Genomic DNA, 21528 nt, shown 5'->3' with positions numbered 1-21528 from the left:
GTCCCCGTCAACCTGTGTGCTGATGGCAGCATCAACACTTACCGAGGGCTTACCAGGTACCAAGCAGTGTTCCAAGCATGAGATAAGATGTTTAATTCTTATAGTCACCCTACCAATAGATCCTGCTTGCATCCCCATTTTGAGATTTAAAAAAACAACACCAGAAAGACAGAGTAAGTAACTTTCTTCATGTGACGTGGCTGGTATGTCAAAGGGCCAGTTCATCCAGCTCCAGACCCGGGGCGGCCATTGGAGCCCATGCCTTCCATGGCAACCTCTCTTCTCTCCCAAGAGTCTTCTTTTTGCAGGGCCCTGTTCCTGGCCTTTCTGGCCCTTGCATTTACAGTGGGGCCTTGACTTGCGGGTTTAATTCGTTCCGAGACCGAGCTCGTTAAGGAGCTCGTTAACTCAAATTACTCTATCAACTCAATGCAAAAAATCAGCGGAGAGACAGCTGGTATCTCAAAAAACCCGTTAGTCGGGACACTCGTAAGTCAAGGCCCCACTGTACCTTGTTTTCTGTCCTGGCCAACACGACACAACCTCTTCATTAACTTTATAGTAAGTCAGCATCCGGTGTGGCACGAACCCCCACCTTGTTCTCCTGCATGAGTGTTTTGGCTACTGCTTGACCCGTGCAACTCCATTTAAACCTCCGAGTTACGTTCTCCAAGAAAAACCTGTGGGGATTTTCATTGGCACTACGCTGAACCTCATTAAATAAATTTAAAACAGGCTGGAAGCCACAGAGGGGTGTGAGAGAGAAGGAGGGATTGTATGAGCTGGCAAACACTCGCCACCGGTTCTGAAGTCACCAGTCTTCTGCAATCCTGGCTGCGGCCTTCAAGGCCAATGATCGGCCTCCGCCTGTCTCCCCGTCGCACTATTCTTTTCCTTTGTCTTCACACTCCAGGTTCGAGGAACTGCTCTCATTTCCTTCCACTTGCAGCGTTCTTTCCTTCCGAGGGCCCTCACACATTCTCGTCCCTCTGCCTGGGATGTCCTCCCCCTTCACCTTCTAGCCTCACTTCTCCTGATTTGCCTGCTGGCTTTACCTATCCTCCTTATTTCGGCTTTGACATCACTTTCCCTAGTTCCACGGCTAGGCTGGGTCCCACACTCATGCACTCCCCCTGGCCTTTTATTTTACCTCCATTAAAACACCACTGTTCTCCACTCTGATTCCAGTGCCTGGCACAGAACCTGCTGAATTATTGCAGCTTACTGGAAAGAGACAAGGGTGTATGGGTTAGACTGAAAGCCACAGAAGACCCAAAGAAAAGTGGCTTAGATGACAAGGACACGTAGTAAGTAGCTCACATTTTTTAAAAAATATATATTTTATTGATTTTTTACAGAGAGGAAGGGAGAGAGATAGAGAGTTAGAAACATCGATGAGAGAGAAACATCGATCAGCTGCCTCCTGCACATCTCCTACTGGGGATGTGCCCGCAACCAAGGTACATGCCCTTGACCAGAATCGAACCTGGGACCTTTCTGTCCGCAGGCTGATGCTCTATCCACTGAGCCAAACCGGTTTCGGCAGTAGCTCACATTTTGAGGAGTCCGGAGGCAGGGGGATTCTGGGATTGGTGTTGATGTTCATCAGAGCCAGGCACTTGCCAAATTTTGTTCCTGCTGTTCCGAGCATCACAAGCAGCTATGACCATGTCTAGGAAGGAGGAGGGGCGTGTATTAGGGAGGATAACCTTTCTCAGTGGCCACTCCCAGATCCCCCAGGCATCTAGTCGGCCACGCCCTAGCTGAAGGGCAATGGGTAGGTGATCTTGTAAGAGCAGAAGTGCTCTAACCACAGGACAGTGGGGGCTGCTATTGCATGCTCAGCCAAGACGTCTGTTCCACAGGGTATCTTACCAAACCAGGGCTACAAGCGCGGGCCAGCCTCCCAAAGATGCCTCAGCCAGGGGGAAGCTCACAGGTGCACCAGCGTCACGCTGTCTTTCACCTGTGCTCAGCCTTCCTCTCTGCAGCCTGGGGCCTCCCCTTGTTTTCCATGCCCGGACTGATGCTCACCTCTCAGCCCCAGCGCCGCTTCCGGAGGCTTTCTCAGCGGCCCAGCCTCGCCTGTCATGCAAGTCCTTGAGGTCAGATGCTCGGTGGCAGTGGGTTGAGAGGTGGGATCCCTTGTCTTAAAAAGGGGACAATCTCTATGTGTCTGCTTGACCTTCTTTACTTAACATTGTGAGTTAATTGCTAAGTGTTTTTGGAAAATCCTTTCCACGGGTGTTAACTAAGTTTCAGGTGCCAGGGCTTATACAATTATTTTTTCTGATATTTTTGTCATATTTTGTACCCCTACCCTTTCCCCAACACACACACACACACCTGGAAGTTCTTACAGAATTTAGAAATAAGTCAGATCTTCAAAAAGCTGGCTTCTTTTTTCATTAAAAATCTGGCCTCTACACTGCTCTTCTTTAGTCTTTGGATCGCCTCCAAAGTTCCTCCTGGTGCTGAGTGTGGTGTGCTCCTCTCTCCCTCCCCCTCTGCTCTTCTGTCCTTGGGTTGGCCTTGAACTCTCGTGCCCTGGGGGAGAGAATCCTCTGCTGAGCAGTGTGGGATGTTTGAGAGACAAGGTTAAGTTCCCCAGGGCTGGAGGGCTGCGGGACAGCCCAGGAGGGGAAGGTGACGAGGCCTTTGCTGACTGAGCAGGCTAGGCAGTGACCAGGTCTGACAGCCTCACCTGTCAGCTGACGCGCAGAAACCGGGAAGTGAATGAGCCCATTCCATTTCTGGGTGGCAGCCAGATACTGATGACACTGAATGTTTGCACGAATGATATTCATCTGACAGTCACAACTTGACTAAGCCCTCCTGCATGCTGTCACCGGGAGGCAGTTTTTTCTTAGAAAGAGCGCGATTTTGCTTCTGTGACCGTGTCTATCTTTCATTACCATTGATCCGGCCACCACGATGGCAATTTAGACCCAGCTTTCTGAACCGGGTTTTTATAGCCTCGTCATTCTTCAGACTTTCCCCTTCTGTTTAGGATATTTGACAATGCCTCTCTGGAGGCGGAATCTTTAAGATCATTTGACAATTTAGTATTTTGTGTGTGTGTGTTCTTTTTAATGAAAAAAGAGTAAGCGCTCTTTAACATGTTTTTCCTTGAAACTCTTATGATCTTGTTCACTCAGCATATTGGGGGCAGTGACAGACATTTGTTTGTTGCTTTTACTGTATCCCGAGAAATAGAGAGGGGAGCCGAGAGGGACTACAGTGTTCTGAGAACATTGAAATAGGCCTGGAGTTTATTGCTGCTTCTCAAAGAAGGATGTTCCATAGCAGTTTCCCCTCCAGACCTCACCCACACGGACTCCGGGATAGTCAAAATCTGGTGCTTTTTCTTCAAGTCCTATTTCTTACCCGCTGTTTTCAGTTTAGGCTGCGCTGTGACATCGCAGCACAGTGAGCGGAGGGCATCCTGGGCTCATTAGCCCTGCATCCCGCCGTTGGTCGCACATCCAGCATCAGCCTCCTTATTGCCCTTTTACACAATATAGTTATTGTGATAACGCTATGGAAACGCAGCTTTTTATATCCGTGCGCCTCTCCACAGTCTTTGTATCACTGACTCCATCCCTAGGCTGTCGGCTATTTTGGAAGGTTTTGTGTGTATGTGTTTTTCAGCTTGTACATCTATTTCATCTTGGCTCTGTTTATGTTCTCACCTCTTGTGTTTAGAATGCAGTTCTGGAAAGGACCAGGAACAAAGAATAATTCCTTGGTATTTTCATCTTTACAACCAAAACAGACCTGGTGGGATTGTGGCTAGATGCAGCAGCTGCGCCTGAATTTGTGCCTGTTTTTATGGCCGAGTTGCATGCAGGCTTGCATTTGAAAGGGATTCTGAGTGCAGTAAAACCTGTTTTGCTTGTGTTTCCCTTCAAATGAAAGCCCGCAGTATTAACTGAACTGTCCAACCGTGATGCCCGGATGTTGGAGCCCCTGTGTTGTCCATGGCGTACAAGCTCTGGCTTTAGCTGGCATTTTCGTCCCAGGGAGCACACCACCCTAATTCTCGGAACCTGTTTCACCAATAATAGACGAATAGAACTTTACAGAATCTGCAGCTACATGTACTGTCAAGGCAGAAGGGATCTGTGCTCCTCAAAATAAACCCTCGGTTCTTCCTTTTAGGTTTCATCAGCTCTTTCTGCAGGCAGCCAGTGAAGTCACCTTGGGTAATGGTTTGTCAACACTTTAAGGTTTGACACTTTTTATGTTGAAAATATACATGTAGGTATTTCTGCTTTTAATTCAGTGTATGAGAAAAATCCTTAGTTTGTCCATAGACATTAATTAAAGTCTTTGTTAAAAATTTGAGAACTAGCCTGGCTAGCATGGCTCAGTGGTTGAGCGTCCACCTATGAACCAGGTCACAGTTAGATTCCAGGTCAGGGCACATGCCCAGGTTGCGGGCTCGATCCCCGGTGGGAGTGTGCAGAAGGCAGCCGATCAATGATTCTCTCTCATCATTGATGTTTTTCTCTCTCTCTCTCTCTCTCCCTCGCCCTCTCCGTTCCTCTCTGAAATCAATAAAAATATGTTTTTAAAAAATTTTGAGAACTAGGATTTGAGGTGGCATTGGTGATGACATAGTTTTGTTTCTAAAGTTTTATAAAACTTTTTTGGAGGGTTTCTGTATATACAGCCACTTCAATATTTAGACCCAAATTGATCTTTTTAAAAACATTTTAAATGGAGCTTTTGTTGCATTTACTCTGGGTAAATCTATACCGTTTGACACTTCTCTCTCAGATAAGAGGAATCTACTACCAGTAATATCATCCCAGGGGAGTCTGTTTAAATGGAGCATTTAAGGTCTGCTTCTCAGAGTCCAAGTCCTTAGGAAAGTGAACTTACCCAAAATAAAGAGCACCCTAAAACCGTAGTCTAGACAGCACAGACGGAAGTGGGCCTCGTGACGTGGAGGGGACATTTCCCTCCCTGGCCTGGCACCCTGCTCAGAGGGAGGGGTTTGCTGTGCAGGTGAGCTGGCCCTTTTCTTGAGTCTGAGCCATTTACACATTTACACAGAGGTAACTTTAGCAACTCAGTTTCTTACTAGATTGGCTTATTCCAGGGATTTTGAATTAGTGTCAGATTAATACACTTTTCAATTACAGGATACCGCATTCAGAGTTGACCTATATTTTGGAGAAAAGCTTCTTGTGTCTGACTTCGGTCTCCTTATCTCAAAGTAACTAGCTAGCTTTTCTGACTGTAGTTCCTATGTCAGCTCATTTGCATAATTTGAATTTAAAAGTTGGATGTCAGAAGACTTCCTGAATAACCAAGAATAATCATTATGTACTGAGCTAGAGAGACCAGCCTGTGCAGTGACTGATGGGCGTGTGTTGTTGGTATGTGAAGGCAGGATTTCTTGGTTGATCGTCATGGTTCTGTAGGAACCCTGATGAAGATATAAGGACCCGAGCAAATGCCATAGTTCATGCTGACTCTGGTTCAGTCTCCAGCGCATGAAGGAGCCTAACCACAGCGGAGAACATAATCCAGCCCTGGAAATCACTGAAGCACAGCAGTTGTTTAGGGACCAATGCAATTGCACTCTCCTCGCACGTTTTTGCAGCTTAATCAGCCTCTCGGCACCAATCTCTGTGTGGTTTGAACCCAGTGAGTGGTGACAGGACGGGGGTGGGGGGGTGGGGGGGGTGAGGGAGGGTGTGGAGAAGGGAGTTTGAGGAGGGTCCTTGAAAGGTACCTGTCAGGTTGTAGCCAGCTGCTTGGGAACAGCATTGCAGTCCTCTTGGCCATATGCAGTTAATTGTTGAGTCTATATATAGTAGGCATTTACTAGTATACATTAAACATTATTTTCCATTAGGTCACATATTCTCTGGCTTCCTTCATCTTTGGCAATATGCAGCTTTCAAATGGAAATTTACAATATGTGTCATATGGTAGTGATTCGTGAAGTGTGGTCCCTGGACCTCTGGAGGTTCTAGAAACCCTCTCCCAGAGTCCACAAGGTCAAAACTATTTTCATAATGACATTGTCTTTTTCACCGTGGGGACATTTGCAAGTGACGGTGCAGAAGCAGTGGTGGGTGAGACCGTGGGCACCTTGGCATAACTCAGGCACTGGCTTCAAACTACAAGTTGTTATTGTGTTCCTCACTATTAGCTGTTAAAAAAAAATCAGTTTTATTTAAAAATAGCCATGATTGCCCTGACCGGTTTCGCTCGGTGGATGGAGCGGCGGCCTGCAGACTGGGGGGTCCCAGGTTCGATTCCGGTCAAAGGCATGTACCTTGGTTTCGGGCACATCCCCAGTTGGGGGGTGCAGGAGGCAGCTGATCGATGTTTCTCTCTCATCGATGTTCCCAACTCTGTATGCTTCTCCCTTCCTTTCTGTAAAAAAATCAATAAAAATATACTTAAAAAAATAAAAATGGCCGTGATGAAACAATAGAGATAGTTACTTTTATTAAATCTCAACCCTTTTTTTTTTTTTGCCCTGATTGGTTTGGCTCAGTGGATAGAGCATCAGCCTGCGGACTGAAGAGTCCCGGGTTCGATTCCAGTCAAGGGCATGTGCCTTGGTTGCGGGCACATCCCGGTGGGGGGTGTGCAGGAGGCAGCTGATCGATGTTTCTCTCTCATCGATGTTTCTAACTCTCTATCCCTCTCCCTTCCTCTCTGTAAAAAATCAATAAAAAATATATTAAAAAAAAATCTCAACCCTTTTTTGGGTATTCAACTTTATTTTCCATTTTTCACACTAAAGAAAAATTAATACTCTTTTAATTTTTATTATTATTTTGTTAATCCCCACCCAAGGACATTTTTTTCATTGATTTTTAGAGCGAGTCAAAGGAAGCAGGGAGAAGGAGAGAGAAACATTGATGTGAGAGAGACACATTGAATGGCTACCTCCCGCACATGCCCCTACTGAGACTGAGGATCAAACCAGCAACCCAGGTACTTGCCCTTGACCGGGAATCAAACCCCTGACCTTCTGGTTGGAAGGCCAGTGCTCTAACCACTGAGTAACATGGGCCAAAAGAATTTCATTTTTTTATTACAGTTGACATTTAGTATTTTTTTTTTTAAATATATTTCATTGAGTTTCCACAGAGAGGAAAGGAGAGAGACAGAGAGCCAGAAACATCGATGAGAGAGAAACATCGACCAGCCGCCTCCTGCACACTTACCACTGGAGATGTGCCCGCAACCAAGGCACATGCCCTTGACCGGAATCGAACCCGTGACCCCTCAGTCTGCAGGCCGACGCTCTATCCACTGAGCCAAACCGGTTTCAGCAACATTCAGTATTTTTTGTATTAGCTTTAACCCTTGAACATACATCTGTTTACTAGCATGTGTGACAAAATAAGTATCCTAAAACTGGATGCTTCGTGACTGTGCTGTGAGCTAAACTAGCCCCCTTTTTCCTGTGACACCATCTGTACTTCAGAGAAAGGTTGACAGACAAACCCTAGAGGATTTGGCAGTCATTTTCTCAGACGTGAATGAAGTGCGCCTGTTACTCCAAGAAACAACTGACATTTGTTGCCAATGATCAAATTCTAGCTTTTAAGTGAAAATGGGAATTTTGGAAAACTTGTTTTGCCACTGTAAGCTGGACGGCTTCCAAATAGTTTAAGACTCATCAGATCAGATAAAATGTAAACCAATGTGATTTTTAAATATTTTATAATGGAGCATGTCATCACTTAGGAGATCTGCATATACCAGTGAAATAATGTATTCTACATAAACAGAGCATGCGCGACACCGTCACACCCAGGTGAAAGATCTATTCAAGGCGTAAGGCTAGGCTAGTGCGTTTTATAGTAACCAAGTATGAAAAATTCATCGCCAGGGTTTCAGATTTCACATGGCAACTGGCCTCTAAGAAACCATTACTTGTCGAGTTTTGCCAGAGCACCAAATAAGAAGATCCACCATTACCTAGCAAGGCTATGGAGACTCTCCTCCGTTTCCTAACTGCGTATCTGCGTGAAGTCGGATTTTTTTCATGCACTTCAGCCAAAGTAAGGAATCACCGCAGATTGAATAGAGGAGTGCTGTGAGCATCCAGGGTCTTCAGTTAAGCCAGACACAGAAGAGGTTTGCAAGAATATAAATAGTGCCACTCCCACTGTTTTTCTTGTTTTGGAAAATTCTTAAAAATAAAAATACATACATGTTATTTAAAATGATTTAATACATATTTTAAAAAGTCATGGGGTCTTTAGCTGCAACCCAGATAAACAAAGCTTATTGGGGTCTTTAATGATTTTTAAGGGGGCAGATGGGTCTTTGGAATTTCTGTCACATAACACATCAGGCAGGGGTGCATTTTGGGTAATGGCACCATCCAAAAGTAGCAAAGACTATGTTTTTTTGGTTTTTTTTTTTAAGATTTGGAAATTTTTTCCCCCATTAAGTTTTCCACATTTTAGTCAAGAATGTAAGTGGGTTGATTAGTTTTTCATCTGTTTTGAATTTCCTCTTAGCTTCTGTCTAAAGAGTTCATGCTGTGGCGATCCACGTGACAGCAGCAGGGACGAGGCATCGCCAGGGGATTTTCACAGCGTAAGGAGACCCAGGCTCATCGGGAGCCAGCACTTGTGTACCTGGTACTGCCTGGGTTTTATTATTATTCGGACCCTGTTCTTTGCAGGTGCTTTATTACAGCGTGGGGTATGGTCTTAGATACAGATAACTTTATCAGAAACACATGGCTGGTTTGAGGCTAGTAATTTTTAAGGTGAACTCAATTCAAATGCAGATTTTTTTAAAAAGGATTCAGTATCAAACCCTGTTGCTTTATATTGTATACATTAGGACCAAAGAGAATCGCAAACTAATGGAATAGGGGGGAAATATAGTTAGACTGTTGACCAAGCAAGAGTGAAATGGAAGAGCAGATGGTCTCAGCAGGTTTTCAAGGAAACACCTTTAACGGCTGAAAATAGCCCACGCTTTGGAGATGGTGGGAAATTATACGAGAGGGCGCTCTCACATGGGTGTGTGGAAAGGCGTTTTTAAATGAAGATGATCGCTGTGAAGCTAAATTAACAAAGTTTGCTGGTTAGCAGAGAGCTTTAAAGAAGCCTTGCTCTAAATAGCCAGGGATGATTTGGAATCCTGAGAGTCATCTCCCCGGCCCCCCCCCCCCCCCCCCCCCGCCAACCTTATCCGCGGGATACAACCCAAGACCCCAGTGGATGCCTGATCGCGGATAGTACCGAACCTTGCCTATGCTATGTTTTTTTCCTATACGTGCATGCCTATGAGAAAGTTTAATTTAGAAATTAGGCATAGTAGGAGATTAGCAATAACTAGCAATAAAATAGAATTATCATTAACAAGAAGTTGCAGTAAGAGTTGTGTGAATGTGGTCTTTCTCTCTCTCAAAATACCTTATTGTCCCGTCCTCGCCCTTCTTGTGATGGTGTGAGATGACACAATGCCAACGCGGTGAGATGGAGTGAGATGGAATTTTCCATTTTAATATTTTCAGATAGAGATTGACCGAGAAGCACTGAAACTGTGGAGAAAGAAACTGCAGATGAGGGGAGACTTCTGTACTTGAACTGTTTGTATATTTGTTCTCTCAAGTAGTTTAAAGAGACCTGCAGTCTTGTGTTTACACTATTCACTGCCTGACAGCCCCTGTAGATAACATAAATAAAGAGCCTCCCTGAGCAAGCTTCCTGAAACGGAATCTAGGACTTTGTGAAATGACTGAGGAGCAAGAATGTATGGACACCATAAATATTTGTCCCTTATTTTTATGAGAATGTTAAAAATTATTAGGTATAAAGATACTTTACAGTGATTATTTTTAATGAGAAAAACATGCTAGTAAAATAAAACGTTAGTTTCTAAGTTGATGTTTCTCAAACTGCTCTGTGGGCCTGGATGGGACTAAGGTTGAGGAAATGACTTTTCTTCAGAAGAGGGCTTCTCAAGTTTGGGAAAGCGAGTTTCTGACCCTGCCGCCTTGCCCGCTCCCGCCGAGCTGGACTCACTGAGGATAGTTGGCACTGCTTTGAATGGCAAGCAGAATCGAAGCACCATGATGGCTTAACATCGAAGGTGCTAGATTTCAAGCAAGCGGGAGGATGATGCTAAATGTTCACTGTCAGGTTGCACTGGCCTGTGGTCAGGTTACATTGTAGCTTTGCATTTTTATATTGGACTGCAGGCCCGATGCACGAAATTCATGCAAGAGCAGGCCTTCCCCCAGCTGCCGGCACCGGCTTCCCTCTCAGCCCCGGCTTCATCCTGAATGTCGTCCGGAAGGATGTCCAACCTAATTAGCATATTATGCTTTTATTATTATAGATTTGACACTTGACCATTGTTCTGATCCTCATCCAGTTCATGAAATTAGGCAGGGAGTTCTCTGTGTCTGGTAGGCAAATGCCTGACACCTTGCGTTGTTCCGTGGCCTTTCTCTGGGAAGGAGCTGGGACTAGAATCCTCATCCTCTGTTGATGTTACCCATGGGAGGCAGCAAACTTTCCATCTTGGCCCATTGCAATCCCTTCTTCCTGGTAATGTTGAGCTAACACTCTTCACTTTCATCGCACTTGCCAGGCCCTCTCTTCTGGGCCTTCCCTCCTGGACCCTCCCTCCTGGGTCCTCCCTCCTGGCTCTCCCTCCTGGACCCTCCCTCCTGGGACCTCCCTCCTGGCTCTCCCTTGGCCGCTGCTCACATCCACTAGCTCACTGACCTCCCTCCTTGAGCTCCAAATAGACCCGTTTCCAACTATCTTCTGGCCATGCCACTCCCTCAGTCACCAAGTCACTTCACCCCCAACTGCTGCCCCTCCATGTGTGTCATCACAGGAAGCAGAAGCAGGGAGTCACCCTGGACGCCTCCCTTTCCTTCGTCCCGTCCCAGCCTCTTCACCCAGTCACTAGGCCTCGATTATTGTCAGTAAACTCCTCTCTCCTCCCATTTCCTCTCATCTGAACTGCAGCAGGCTCCTGACTTCAGTCTTCAGGTGATTGTGAACATAACTGGCGGCACCATACCCCCACCACCCACAAGCCCTTCAGTGGCTCACAGGTGCCCGCAGGAGAGCCTGAGCTTGGCATTCAAGGCCTTGGGTGAACAGGCCCGGACTCTGTTTTATCACCTGCTACCACTCATTTCCTTGCACCCTCCCCAACCTGTGCTCCAGGGGGCACACACACCCCTGCACCGCCCCCCCATTCTTCTAGACCAGCGGTTCTCAACCTGTGGGTCGCGACCCCTTTGGCAGTCGAACGACCCTTTCACAGGGGTCGCCTAAGACCATCCTGCATATCAGATATTTACATTACTATTCATAACAGTAGCAACATGACAGTTATGAAGTAGCAACGAAAGTAATTTTATGGTTGGGTCACAACATGAGGAACTGTATTTAAAGGGCCCGAAGGTTGAGAACCACAGTGATGGTGAACCTCTGACACATTTTTTTTTTGGTTGACTTTTCTTTGTGAAATGGCATTTAAATATATAAAATAAATATCAAAAATATAAGTCTTTGTTTTACTATGGTTGCAAATATCAAAAAATTTCTATATGTGACACGGCACCAGAGTTAAGTTAGGGATTTTCAAAATGCTGACACGCCGAGCTCAAAAGGTTCGCCATCACTGGTCTAGACTAAGAACCTCAAAGCACAATGCAAATTGAGCTATATTTCTGGTCATCTTGGTCCCCCAGCTCCTGGCACCGTTCCTGGCACATGGGCTTGATATGTTCAAATAAAGTCCATGTGAGTTATTTGATCTGTTGGAAGAAAGCAGTATTTTGTGGCTCTTTTCCTTCCCGTATCCTGGCCCCAAATTGCAATGAGCTGTTTTGAGGGGTCACTCAGAGGTAGCAGTGAAGGTGCCAACAGCGCGAGTGAGTTAGTGTGCGGTGTGTTTACTTCAGTTTTCAGTGTCCGATAGAGATTTTCCTTTGTACCAGGACATTAATTATGTCAACACACTTGTTTCTAATAAGGATAGAGAACGTGTATAGATGGGGCAGAGATCAGAACCCAAGGCAGTTTCAAACCAAATTAGGTAATGTTGATTTAAAACCGCGCAACACAAGAGCACGGAGTACAATCATGGAAGATATCAGAGCTGCGTTCTGCGTAGCGGGGTATTGTTGAGAGATCTGTCCATCGAAATTCTCTTAATCACAGAGAAAGATTATAAACCGTCTCTCTGTTTTGTTTTTTTAAACAGGATCAATTTGACAACTTAGAAAAACACACACAGTGGGGAATTGATATTCTTGAGAAATACATCAAATTTGTAAAGGAAAGAACAGAGATTGAAGTCAGCTATGCAAAGCAACTCAGGTAAGTTGATACTGAGAAAGGTTGTTTTTTCGTTAACTGCACAGTGGCTGTGAGGATAGTTAATATTTTTATTTTGTGGTATGCATGTGTAATCCTTTAAATCATGCTTTTCAATAGAAACAGTTGTTTTTTAATATAGAAAAGTAATTTTCTTAAAACAGAAGACAAAAACTAAATTATTGCTTTTGGGCTCATTTTATTTTTATTTATTTATTTATTTATTTATTTATTCATTCATTCATTTATTTTTTGTTAATCCTCACCTGAGGATATTTTCTCCATAGATTTTTTAAGAGAATGGAAGAAAGGGAGGAGGAGGGAAGGAGGAAGGGAGGGAGGGGGAGAGACAGAGAGAGAAAGAGAGACATTGATTGATTGCCTCCTTCACACTCCCGACTGACCAGGGCTAAGGATCCAACCTGTAACCCAGGTACATGCCCTTGACTGGGAACCGAACCCAAGACCCTTTGGTGCACGGGCTGATGTTCTAACCACTGAGCAACATCTGCCAGGGCCCTTTAAAAAATTTTTTTCCCCCCTCAATTTTGGAGCAGCTGATTTTTTCAGAAAACTTTTTATGGAAATAGAACTTACATAGAGAGAGAAGTGCAGAAATCACAAGTCACTCCCCACCGCCCCCAGGAGACCGCACTGACCCCTTCCTGCTCACCACCCTGCCCCCGAGGATGGCCACTCTCCAGACGTCTGACAGCAGCAGGTTTTGTCCTCCCTATATTTTATAATTTTTATTTATTGATTTTGGGGAGGGGGAGAGAGAATCATCGATTTGTTGTCCTACTTATCTATGCATTCATTGGTTGATTCTTGTGTGTGTCCTGAAACTGGGGATCGAACCCAAAATGTTGGTGTATTGGGACGATGACCTAACCAATTGAGCTACCTGGCCAGGGCGAGTCTTGCCTGTGTTTGAACCTTATGTGAGCATCTTCATTTGTTGGCAGCGTTTGTATTTGGCTTCATTGTTCTCCATTATGTTTGTGAGACTCAGTCACGTTGTTGGATGTGGTGGGAGTCAGTTTCTTTCCATTCGTTTCAGTATTTGGGTTGCACAAGTGCCGCAGTCCATCCATCCTTTGCTTGTTTCCTCCTCGGGGATAAAGCAAAGTCCCAGGAGTGGAAGGGTGGGTTGGAGGCTTTGTGGTGTTCAGTGTGAGTAGATGGGGCCAGACAATCTTCCAGAATGCTTCTGCTGATGCGCGCTCCCCAACAGCATGGGAGAGGCCCCAAGGTAGCATTTGAAAAGCAATTTAGACCTCTTACATCTTTAATGATGAAATTACCCAAGAAATGTATGCCTTTATATAAAATGCTGAAAAGTTTTGGTAGAACTAAGCTTAAACTTGAAGTGGCATGCAAATTCTTGAATGATTACTGGTTTGGTTGAGTTGATTTGTGCAGATTGTCAAAGATCTAGATGACTTGGTTTGGAAATATTCCTTTTAATGCAAAGAGAATCTGCACCAGGGGCATGTCACCTGTCACTGAAAGACTGGCTTCTCCCAGGGCTGCTGGTGGGACATAAGCGCCTCAGTGTTACTCAGGCAGATTCTTATGGATGGCAAGTTTCGTTCCACGGAGGAAATAAAACGTAAGATGTTGCTCGATGAAATAATTTTTACCATTTGCTGACTCCAGATTGTTTCTAGTGCCCTGACTGTGCATCAGCCTCATTCGCACTTGGAGGCTTTTAGAACCTCAAATAGGAATAGAGAATGAGCTGCTCCAATTTGGTCATTTGAATGTTGCCTTGTTGGTCATAAAATATTTTCTTTCATATGCAAATGTACCTACAGTTTTCGGCAAAGTAAGGTCTTGCTGTCTGGCTTTATCTCTGCGTGGTCTTTCTTCTTTTCCTATTATCATAGGCTCCTCTCTTCTGGCGCCTGAGTCCCTCTCTCCTTTGGCTTTGGAGGGTAGCTATGGGATGTCATTAGGGATGTCGTTAGGTTGGTCCTCACAGGGTTCTTCATCGTTCTGTCATGAGGGGAGTGCTTTCTTAGTCCCTCTCCTTCCCAGGATGTACCCGCCCCCTTCCCTTTCGCATCACTCTGGGGAGGGAACTGAGTGAGGTGAGGACTCAGGTAACAAAACGGGAGGCTCACCCCCAATTCCAGGATAGGCTTAGGGTGGAATAGAACAACTCCTCACTGGCCGTGTACCCCCTGCGGGTCACATTTCATAACCTGAAACAGAGTATGGGGAGTCCAGCTATGATGGTAACTCCGGGGAATTAGTTTTCCTGGGATTTCAATGTTAACGTTTGTTTCATTACATCCCTGAGAGGCATCTACATTTGTGTTTGGTGGGAGACGTTGACAAAGAAAGGTTATGAGTAGTTGAATAAATGCTTCGGACAAGTCTTCCAGCCGCTGTGCTGAGCTCCCAGCTGGACCCTGCACGCTGACGCCCAGTCGCACTATTGATCCCTGCGGCGTGTGTTCCTACCTTCCCAAGCGACTCTTTCGCCGTTTCTTTTACATCAGCCCCCGACACCCCGTCCCATCCCCACCGATTGCGTCCTCCTTCACTGAGAAAACGGAAGAAGTCAGGAGAGACTGTCCTCAGCTGCAGGCATCGTCCCTCACTCAGCTCTGACCCTCCACCCCCTGTGCTCCTGTCTAAACCCAGGCCCCCTCTTGGGCACTGGGGCTCCCCGCTCCCTGACTGCACAGCTCTGCCCCAGGTTCTCCTCGCTCCTCCCTCAGAGCTCTCGGCTCTCCTGGGCTGTTCGAATCAGCCCAGTGCGCCCTTCTGTTTCACTAAAAAAGCCCTTGAGTTCACCTGCCCCACCAGCTGCCGCCATGTCTTTGCTTCCTTTCCTTCGCAGCAAAACTTACTTCTCAGAAGTGTCCTTACTTGCTGCCTTGATAACTCTCTGCTCACCAGCGCTGCTCCTCAAAGACACCGGTGACCCCATGCTGGCCATGTCGCCTGGCCTCTGTCCTCGGCCTCCGAGACCTCGGCCACTCTGACAGGGTGATGCCCCGCCTCTTCATCGGGCGCAGGATCTCGGAGGCCGTTCCTTGCAGATGCGCCTCCCTGCTGCCCTCTCTCTGCACTCAGAAAGAGGTCACATGAACTCTCCGTTTGGATGTCTGAGACACCTGAAATGCAACATCGGAAACCGAATCTCTCCACGAGAATCTGCATCTCCACAGCCGCGTGCTTAGCCAGAGCCCTAGAGTCATCTTTGGCTCCCGTCTTCCTCTCAGGCTTGCCTGGCTCCCAGCCAGGCTGTCAGGAAGTCCCAGTGACACTCCTTCCCATTGATCCAGGATCCCACCACTTCTCATGACCTAGTGCCCAGCGCCTCGGCCTGGATCACTGTCCCCTAACTGGATCCCTTAGTCCACCCTTTCCCCTCCCGTCTGTCTGTCCTCCACAAAGAGCAGATCATGGCGCTCCTCTGTGCAAAACACCAACACCTCCCCATTTCACTCAGAGGGAACCAGAATCCCACGGAGGACTCTACAGAACTCTGCGTGATCGTCCCGTACCTCTCTGACATCATCTCCTTCCTCTCTCTTCCTGTGACCTCTGCCCTAACCATTCTGGCTCCTTGCTGTTTCCTGTGCACACCAGGATGCTTTCTCCCAGCGGCTTGCATCGGCCTTTCCAAGGAGAGGTCCCCGGTATGTCCTTCCCCCAGGAGCCACGTGGCCAGCACCCCATCTCCCCCAGGGCTTGGTTGGGATGTCATCTGCTCGGTGACTGCTGTACTGTTCAGTGTTTCCATAGCACCCATAACTTCCCAGCATTCTATGTAACTTCATCTATTGTATTTGTTGTTCGTGCTCCTTCCCTGCTGGAATGTAAGCCCCTCCAGGGCAGGGCCCCGAGTGTGTTCACCATGTGCCCCACAGTGTGGAACAGTGCCTGCCCCCTCAGTGCTCCGTAAGGAGTTGGAGGGAGTGCATCGGCAGGTGCAGGTGTAAGATGAGCTACTTGGTCCGCAGCGCTTCCGGGAGAATTATGTGTTTGCACAGGCCTGTGAGAGCCAGTGAGGGTTTCACCACAAACAGAACAACTAACAACGTGTCCACAGGGTTCCAGGGGGACTCTAATGAGCAACCCACAGGAAGTGCCTGAGCCTGAGGAGCTCATCTGCTCACTTTGGAAAAGAGGCTGCACGCAAATACACAGGAAGTAAATCACTTAAAGATAGCATTTCCTCCCCAAATAGGTAAAAGCCAGTGATGCAACAGAGCATGATGCGGCCGGGTGACGTAGCTGGGCTGGCCAGGGAAAACCCACTGAGACCGAAGGTCGAGGAGGAGGCAGGTGGAGTCGGGGAGTAGCTCTGCTCAGCCGGTAAAGGCCCTGCGGTGGGACCGTGGTCAAGGAACAGAAAGGCCAATGTGACTGGAGCACATTCAACAAAGAGTTGCTTGAACTACCGTATATGATGTTAAAATCCGCATGATCTTTTGGGGGAGACAGCATCGTTAAATAATTTTTATTTTTTTCTGCATTGGAGGAAAAATAGCCAATTTATTTTAGACATAGATGATGATGATCGGGACTTCGGCTTCTGTAGGTCAGTGGCTGGCAAAATACACAGCCCTTGGTCAAATCCACCCACTGCCTGGTCTTAAAAATAAAGTTTCATTGGAATACAGCCACATCCATTCAGTTATGTATTGTCTATGGCTGCTTTTGCAAAAAACGATGGTAGTTGAATAGGTGTAACAGAGACCACGTGACCGTGACCTATTTGCAAGTCTAAAATATTTACTGATTGGCTCTTTACAGAAAAAGCTTGTTGACCCAGCTAGCGTGATTAAGGGTCCAATTCCTAATAGAATTTAAAAACATCTGTATCCTGTGTAAGAGCACCAACTATTGATTGCCCTTAGCAACTGTTTCTCTTTACTAAAAAAACACACAAAAACTAAATTATTTGTTATGACCTGATAGTGAACGCATATGATTAAAAATCCAGAAATGCCAGAGGTACATAATGGTGTGCAGGGAAGTGTCTCATGTGTTACCCCATCCCCAGGGACAGTAACTGCTATCAGTTTCTTATGTGTCCTTCCAGAGAGAGATAACACACACACACACACACACACACACACACACACACAGGCAAGGCAGTGTCTTCTTCCTTGCTTCCCCAATGGCTCAGTGTGCCCAGGGGATTGTTCTGAGGTGCATTTTTACTTTTTGCAGCTTTACAGTGTCGTGTTGGATTGGTGGATGTGTTGATTGTTTCCAATTGTTTGCAACTCTGAACAAAGTTGCAATGAATAACCTTGAAGAATACCCTTGGCCAGGCAAATCTAGAGGATAAGTTCCTAAAAGTAATACTTCGGTTGGTAGAATTTGCCCAGTTGCCCTCCTCAGAGGCTGTGACCATTAGCACTCCGTGGCAGCACTGTTCTCTTGACCCTCGGTGCTTCCCGTCACCAGTGCCAATTTGAAATGTAAGAATTGGGAAGTCTGAGCGTTAATGTGTGTTTGTCTTCGTATGAATGTGGTCGAGCATGTTTTTATACAGTTGAGCCATTTGTACTTTCTTCTTGATGAACCATTCATGTCTTGGTCAATTGTTTTTTGGGTTTTTTTTTTAGCTCATTGTAAATAAAGGGCGACTATGTAGAAACCATTTTATAAAGTGTTGCATATTGTATCACAAGGTATTACATTTAAATTTACTTTAACTGTAGAAAAGACATTAAAGTGAAACTGAAGGATTTGCTGAACTTTAAAATATTAAACAGACTCATAAGATTTAGCAAAAAGATTTTGGAAACTTGTAGAATGTCCTCATTGTTTGTTTTTTTTTAAGCCCATGTTGTAATTTTGAACAGGTTCAATTGACTCAACTGCTAGGAAGGACAAAAAAATGTATTTACATGTTTCGCTTCCTCTTCTAATCAAATTATGTAATTTGGTCTGTAACATGATTTCCACAGTTAATTTATCTTAATTCTATATTTAAAAATAGATTTATGCTCACCACCATGGCTTCTGCCATAGCTTCTCCACTTGCTGGAGTCAAGAAAATAGGGATACGTTCCCCCTAAGAAAGCCTGTGGCATAATCCGGAGTTCTTTCTGGTTTGAGGAGCGCCTCTTCCCTTGACAACGATGCAGCCTGGCTGTTCTCTGTCCTACTTCCCTTCTCCCCAGACTTCGTTGCAGCTGTGTTTTGGTGGCAACATGTGGGCAGCCAGACTCTTTGTCTTTGTGGGTGACTTGCTCTTTTGAGGGTACCTGGGAAGGATTGTTTCGTTCCTCAGCAGTTTGATAGCTTCACGAGGCTGAGCCTTGTGTGGACCGTTCTGTCAGTTTTTCAGGCCCTTCATATGCTAGTCAATTCTTCATTGTTTTCGGGGGAACTTCCTTCCGTTGGATCTAATTATTTTTTTCGATTCTACTTATGGGTTAGATACTGCAGGGATACGAGTTTTCCTTATGTTCTTGTCCTCTTGTTCTTTGCCTGGTCTTTTTTTCCCTCATGATGTTAGCTGTTTTTCACCTGGTGAGTATCTCTAAACTTTCCTCTATGAAATGTGATAGCCAGCCTAGTTTATATTAGTTCTGTAATTGGGTGGTTTAGTTCTTCGTTCTTTTTCTTGCTTTGCAGTCTCCCCTTATCTGACTCTGTTTTATCCTATGATCTGAGGACTCTTGCTCTGTTGGCTTTGTGTTTTAATTAAGTTTGTCTGCAGTGGGGACTATTCTGGAAGAGTTTGGTTTAGTGTCTTTTCCTTGGATGTTTTCTTCCAGGTTGGGTTTTTCTCTGTTATCCACTTCCTCCCTCCCTCCTTCCCTCCCTCCCTCCCACCCTCCCTCCTTTTTCTTCTATATTACATATCTTCTCAGCTGGCTTATATTTAACATGGGCAGTTTAGTGACGTGGTTCCGAGGACAGACTAGAGTCCCAATGCCTAGGATGCAGTCTCGATCCTTTCATTGATTTGGGGCAAAATACTCTCTGTGTTTTATCTTTTCATCTGTAAAATGGAAATAATACTAATTCTCTCCTTATAAGGTTGTTGGGGGGACTTACTGAGTTGAGCATGTAAACTTCTAGGCAGGTGCCTAAGCCTGCTTTTGTCATCACCAGAAGCATCATCGGGGCTCCTGATGCAGAGAGTGTCCATGAAGGTCCAGTACCTGCTTCTAGTACCTTCCGTCTTTCCCCCTGAGCTCCAGCACAGGGTGAGGGTGGGGGAAGGCCTGGTTAGAGGTTCTTTTGGGGGTTTACTTTATGAGGTCAAAGGTGTATCCTCTTTCTTGGAATCCTAGTTTGGGGTTATCTCCCCCTGGGCGGCCTGGCTGTCTTTTGTCACTGTCCCCAGTGCTTGCTGAGCCCTCCGTTCACTTGTTTGTGTCAGCATTCGGGGTCTCATGGGCTTACCCTGTGGCAGTGAGGGTCAGCCAGTGTCCATTCTGTGCTGCCCCAGAATCCCCGTCCCCACCCAGCCCCCACTTTCCAAGTGTGCAGACTGGGGTTATGTACCTTTCCTTATGATTTATTTGCTGTCGTTGACCATATTCCTGGCTGTTAATTTTCACCTCTTGCTGTTGGGAACACACAATTCTCTGATCGAAGTTTCTTCTGCCAACTTTTTTCCAGAAATCTTGTGGGGAGCTTTTAAAAAATCAAAGAAAGAGAGAGAAAAAAACAAAACAAAACATTCCTGGACCCAGCCCTGGGCCTTCCATTTCAGAGGGTCTGGGCTGGGGCCAACTGTCTCCTATTTAAAAGCCTTTCTCTGTGGTTCTTACGATCAACTGCGTTTAAATGCAGTGCCCTTATTAAAGGTCGTATATTTTTCTCTTACCTTTTAATTTGTCTCTATGAAGAGAAAGTTAAGTATATAAAACACTTACAATTTTTCAGGAAGATCCATAAATTTAAAGATGCCTTTTGTGGTTTGTTGGCTTGCTTGTTTTTTCAAAATAACCTCCTACAAATACGCCTGTCTCAGAGAATAGAAATGGAAGTTGATCTTTTTTTCTGTGCAGTCCTGAGAGACATTCTTTAGACCTGGAGTTCACCTCTGGGCCTCTTAAGCTTTCAGTTTTCGGCTGGCCTTTCTGGGGTGAATTATTCATCGACGCTCTTAAGCATTTGGATGCTTAGATGCTAACTTGGTCAGTGGCACGCAGTCACCTGACCCTGATGGTCCTCACGGGGTGTCACCCACCACAGTCTCCAAGCCTGTGTAGGGTTTGACTGTTTAATGGGAATGAAGAAAGCTGGTTTCACCTGGGTTTGTTCAAGTTCTGTTACCTTCAATTGGATGTAAAAATTATTTGTATGGCTGCTAAGGACTGGAAGCTAAAAAGAAAGTGAGGATTAAAAAGAAAACGCCTTGAGCCCAGCTATGGTAGCTCAGTGGTTTAGCGTCAGTCTATGACCCAGGAGGTCAGGGTTTGATTCCCAGTCAGGACACATGCCCAGGTTTCGGGCTCAATCCCCAGTGTGGGGTGTGCAGGAGGCAGCCAATGAATGAATCTCTGTCATCATTGATGTGTTTATCTCTCTCTCCCTCTCCCTTCCTCTCTGAAATAAATAAATATATTTTTTAAAAACAAAACAAACAAAAAATCTTTAAAATAAAGTTTTGAAAGAATTTTAAATAGGTTTGAATTTAGAAGTGGTGTTTTCCATTGGTAAGCTATAACTAACAGAAGAAATGGTTAATGTTTAAAAAAAACCACGTGCTAAAAGCAGCTCACATGCTGGGCTTTTTCAATACTCGACTCTCCCATGGACGCTGCTCTCAGTAAGTCTGGAGAAGAACCATTGGTTGTGGAGTCCTCCTTTGGCCCTGGGCTCCCCTGTGGCCACCTGAGGGGTTATTTTTACTAAACCTGCCTTTTAAGGAGTGGTGGTGATCTACCCAATTGTACTGTGCTTTCAACAGATTTCTCTCTTTCGCATTATTTTTTTCTCTAAGGCACATTCTTTAAGAAAATACTGCTTTTCCACATTTTTTTAAAAACAAATCTAGATTTGCCGAAGCCGGTTTGGCTCAGTGGATGGAGCGTTGGCCTGCGGACTGAAAGGTCCCAGGTTCGATTCCGGTCAAGGGCATGTACCTGGGTTGCGGGCACATCCCCAGTGGGGAGTGTGCAGGAGGCAGCTGATCGATGTTTCTCTCTCATCGATGTTTCTAACTATCTCTCTCCCTTCCTCT

The 21528-nt window shown here is 45.6% G+C and overlaps 1 protein-coding gene across 4 annotated transcripts in view; it reads left to right on the top strand.

The window, feature by feature from the left end:
* Positions 1-21528, top strand: part of FNBP1 (formin binding protein 1) — a 98965-nt gene that overhangs the window by 23382 nt on the left and 54055 nt on the right. For all 4 annotated transcript variants that reach the window (XM_081103960.1, XM_081103962.1, XM_081103961.1 and 1 more), the window contains exon 2: positions 12235-12350. In XM_081103960.1, coding sequence (XP_080960086.1) covers positions 12235-12350 — 116 coding nt within the window. The remainder of the gene's footprint in view (positions 1-12234; positions 12351-21528) is intronic.

This window comes from Myotis nattereri (genome assembly GCF_964212035.1).
Source record: "Myotis nattereri genome assembly, chromosome: 12".
Classification (NCBI taxonomy): Eukaryota; Metazoa; Chordata; class Mammalia; order Chiroptera; family Vespertilionidae; genus Myotis; species Myotis nattereri.
The sequence above is the reverse complement of the archived record's forward strand: the minus strand, read 5'-3'. Positions and strand labels throughout refer to the sequence as shown.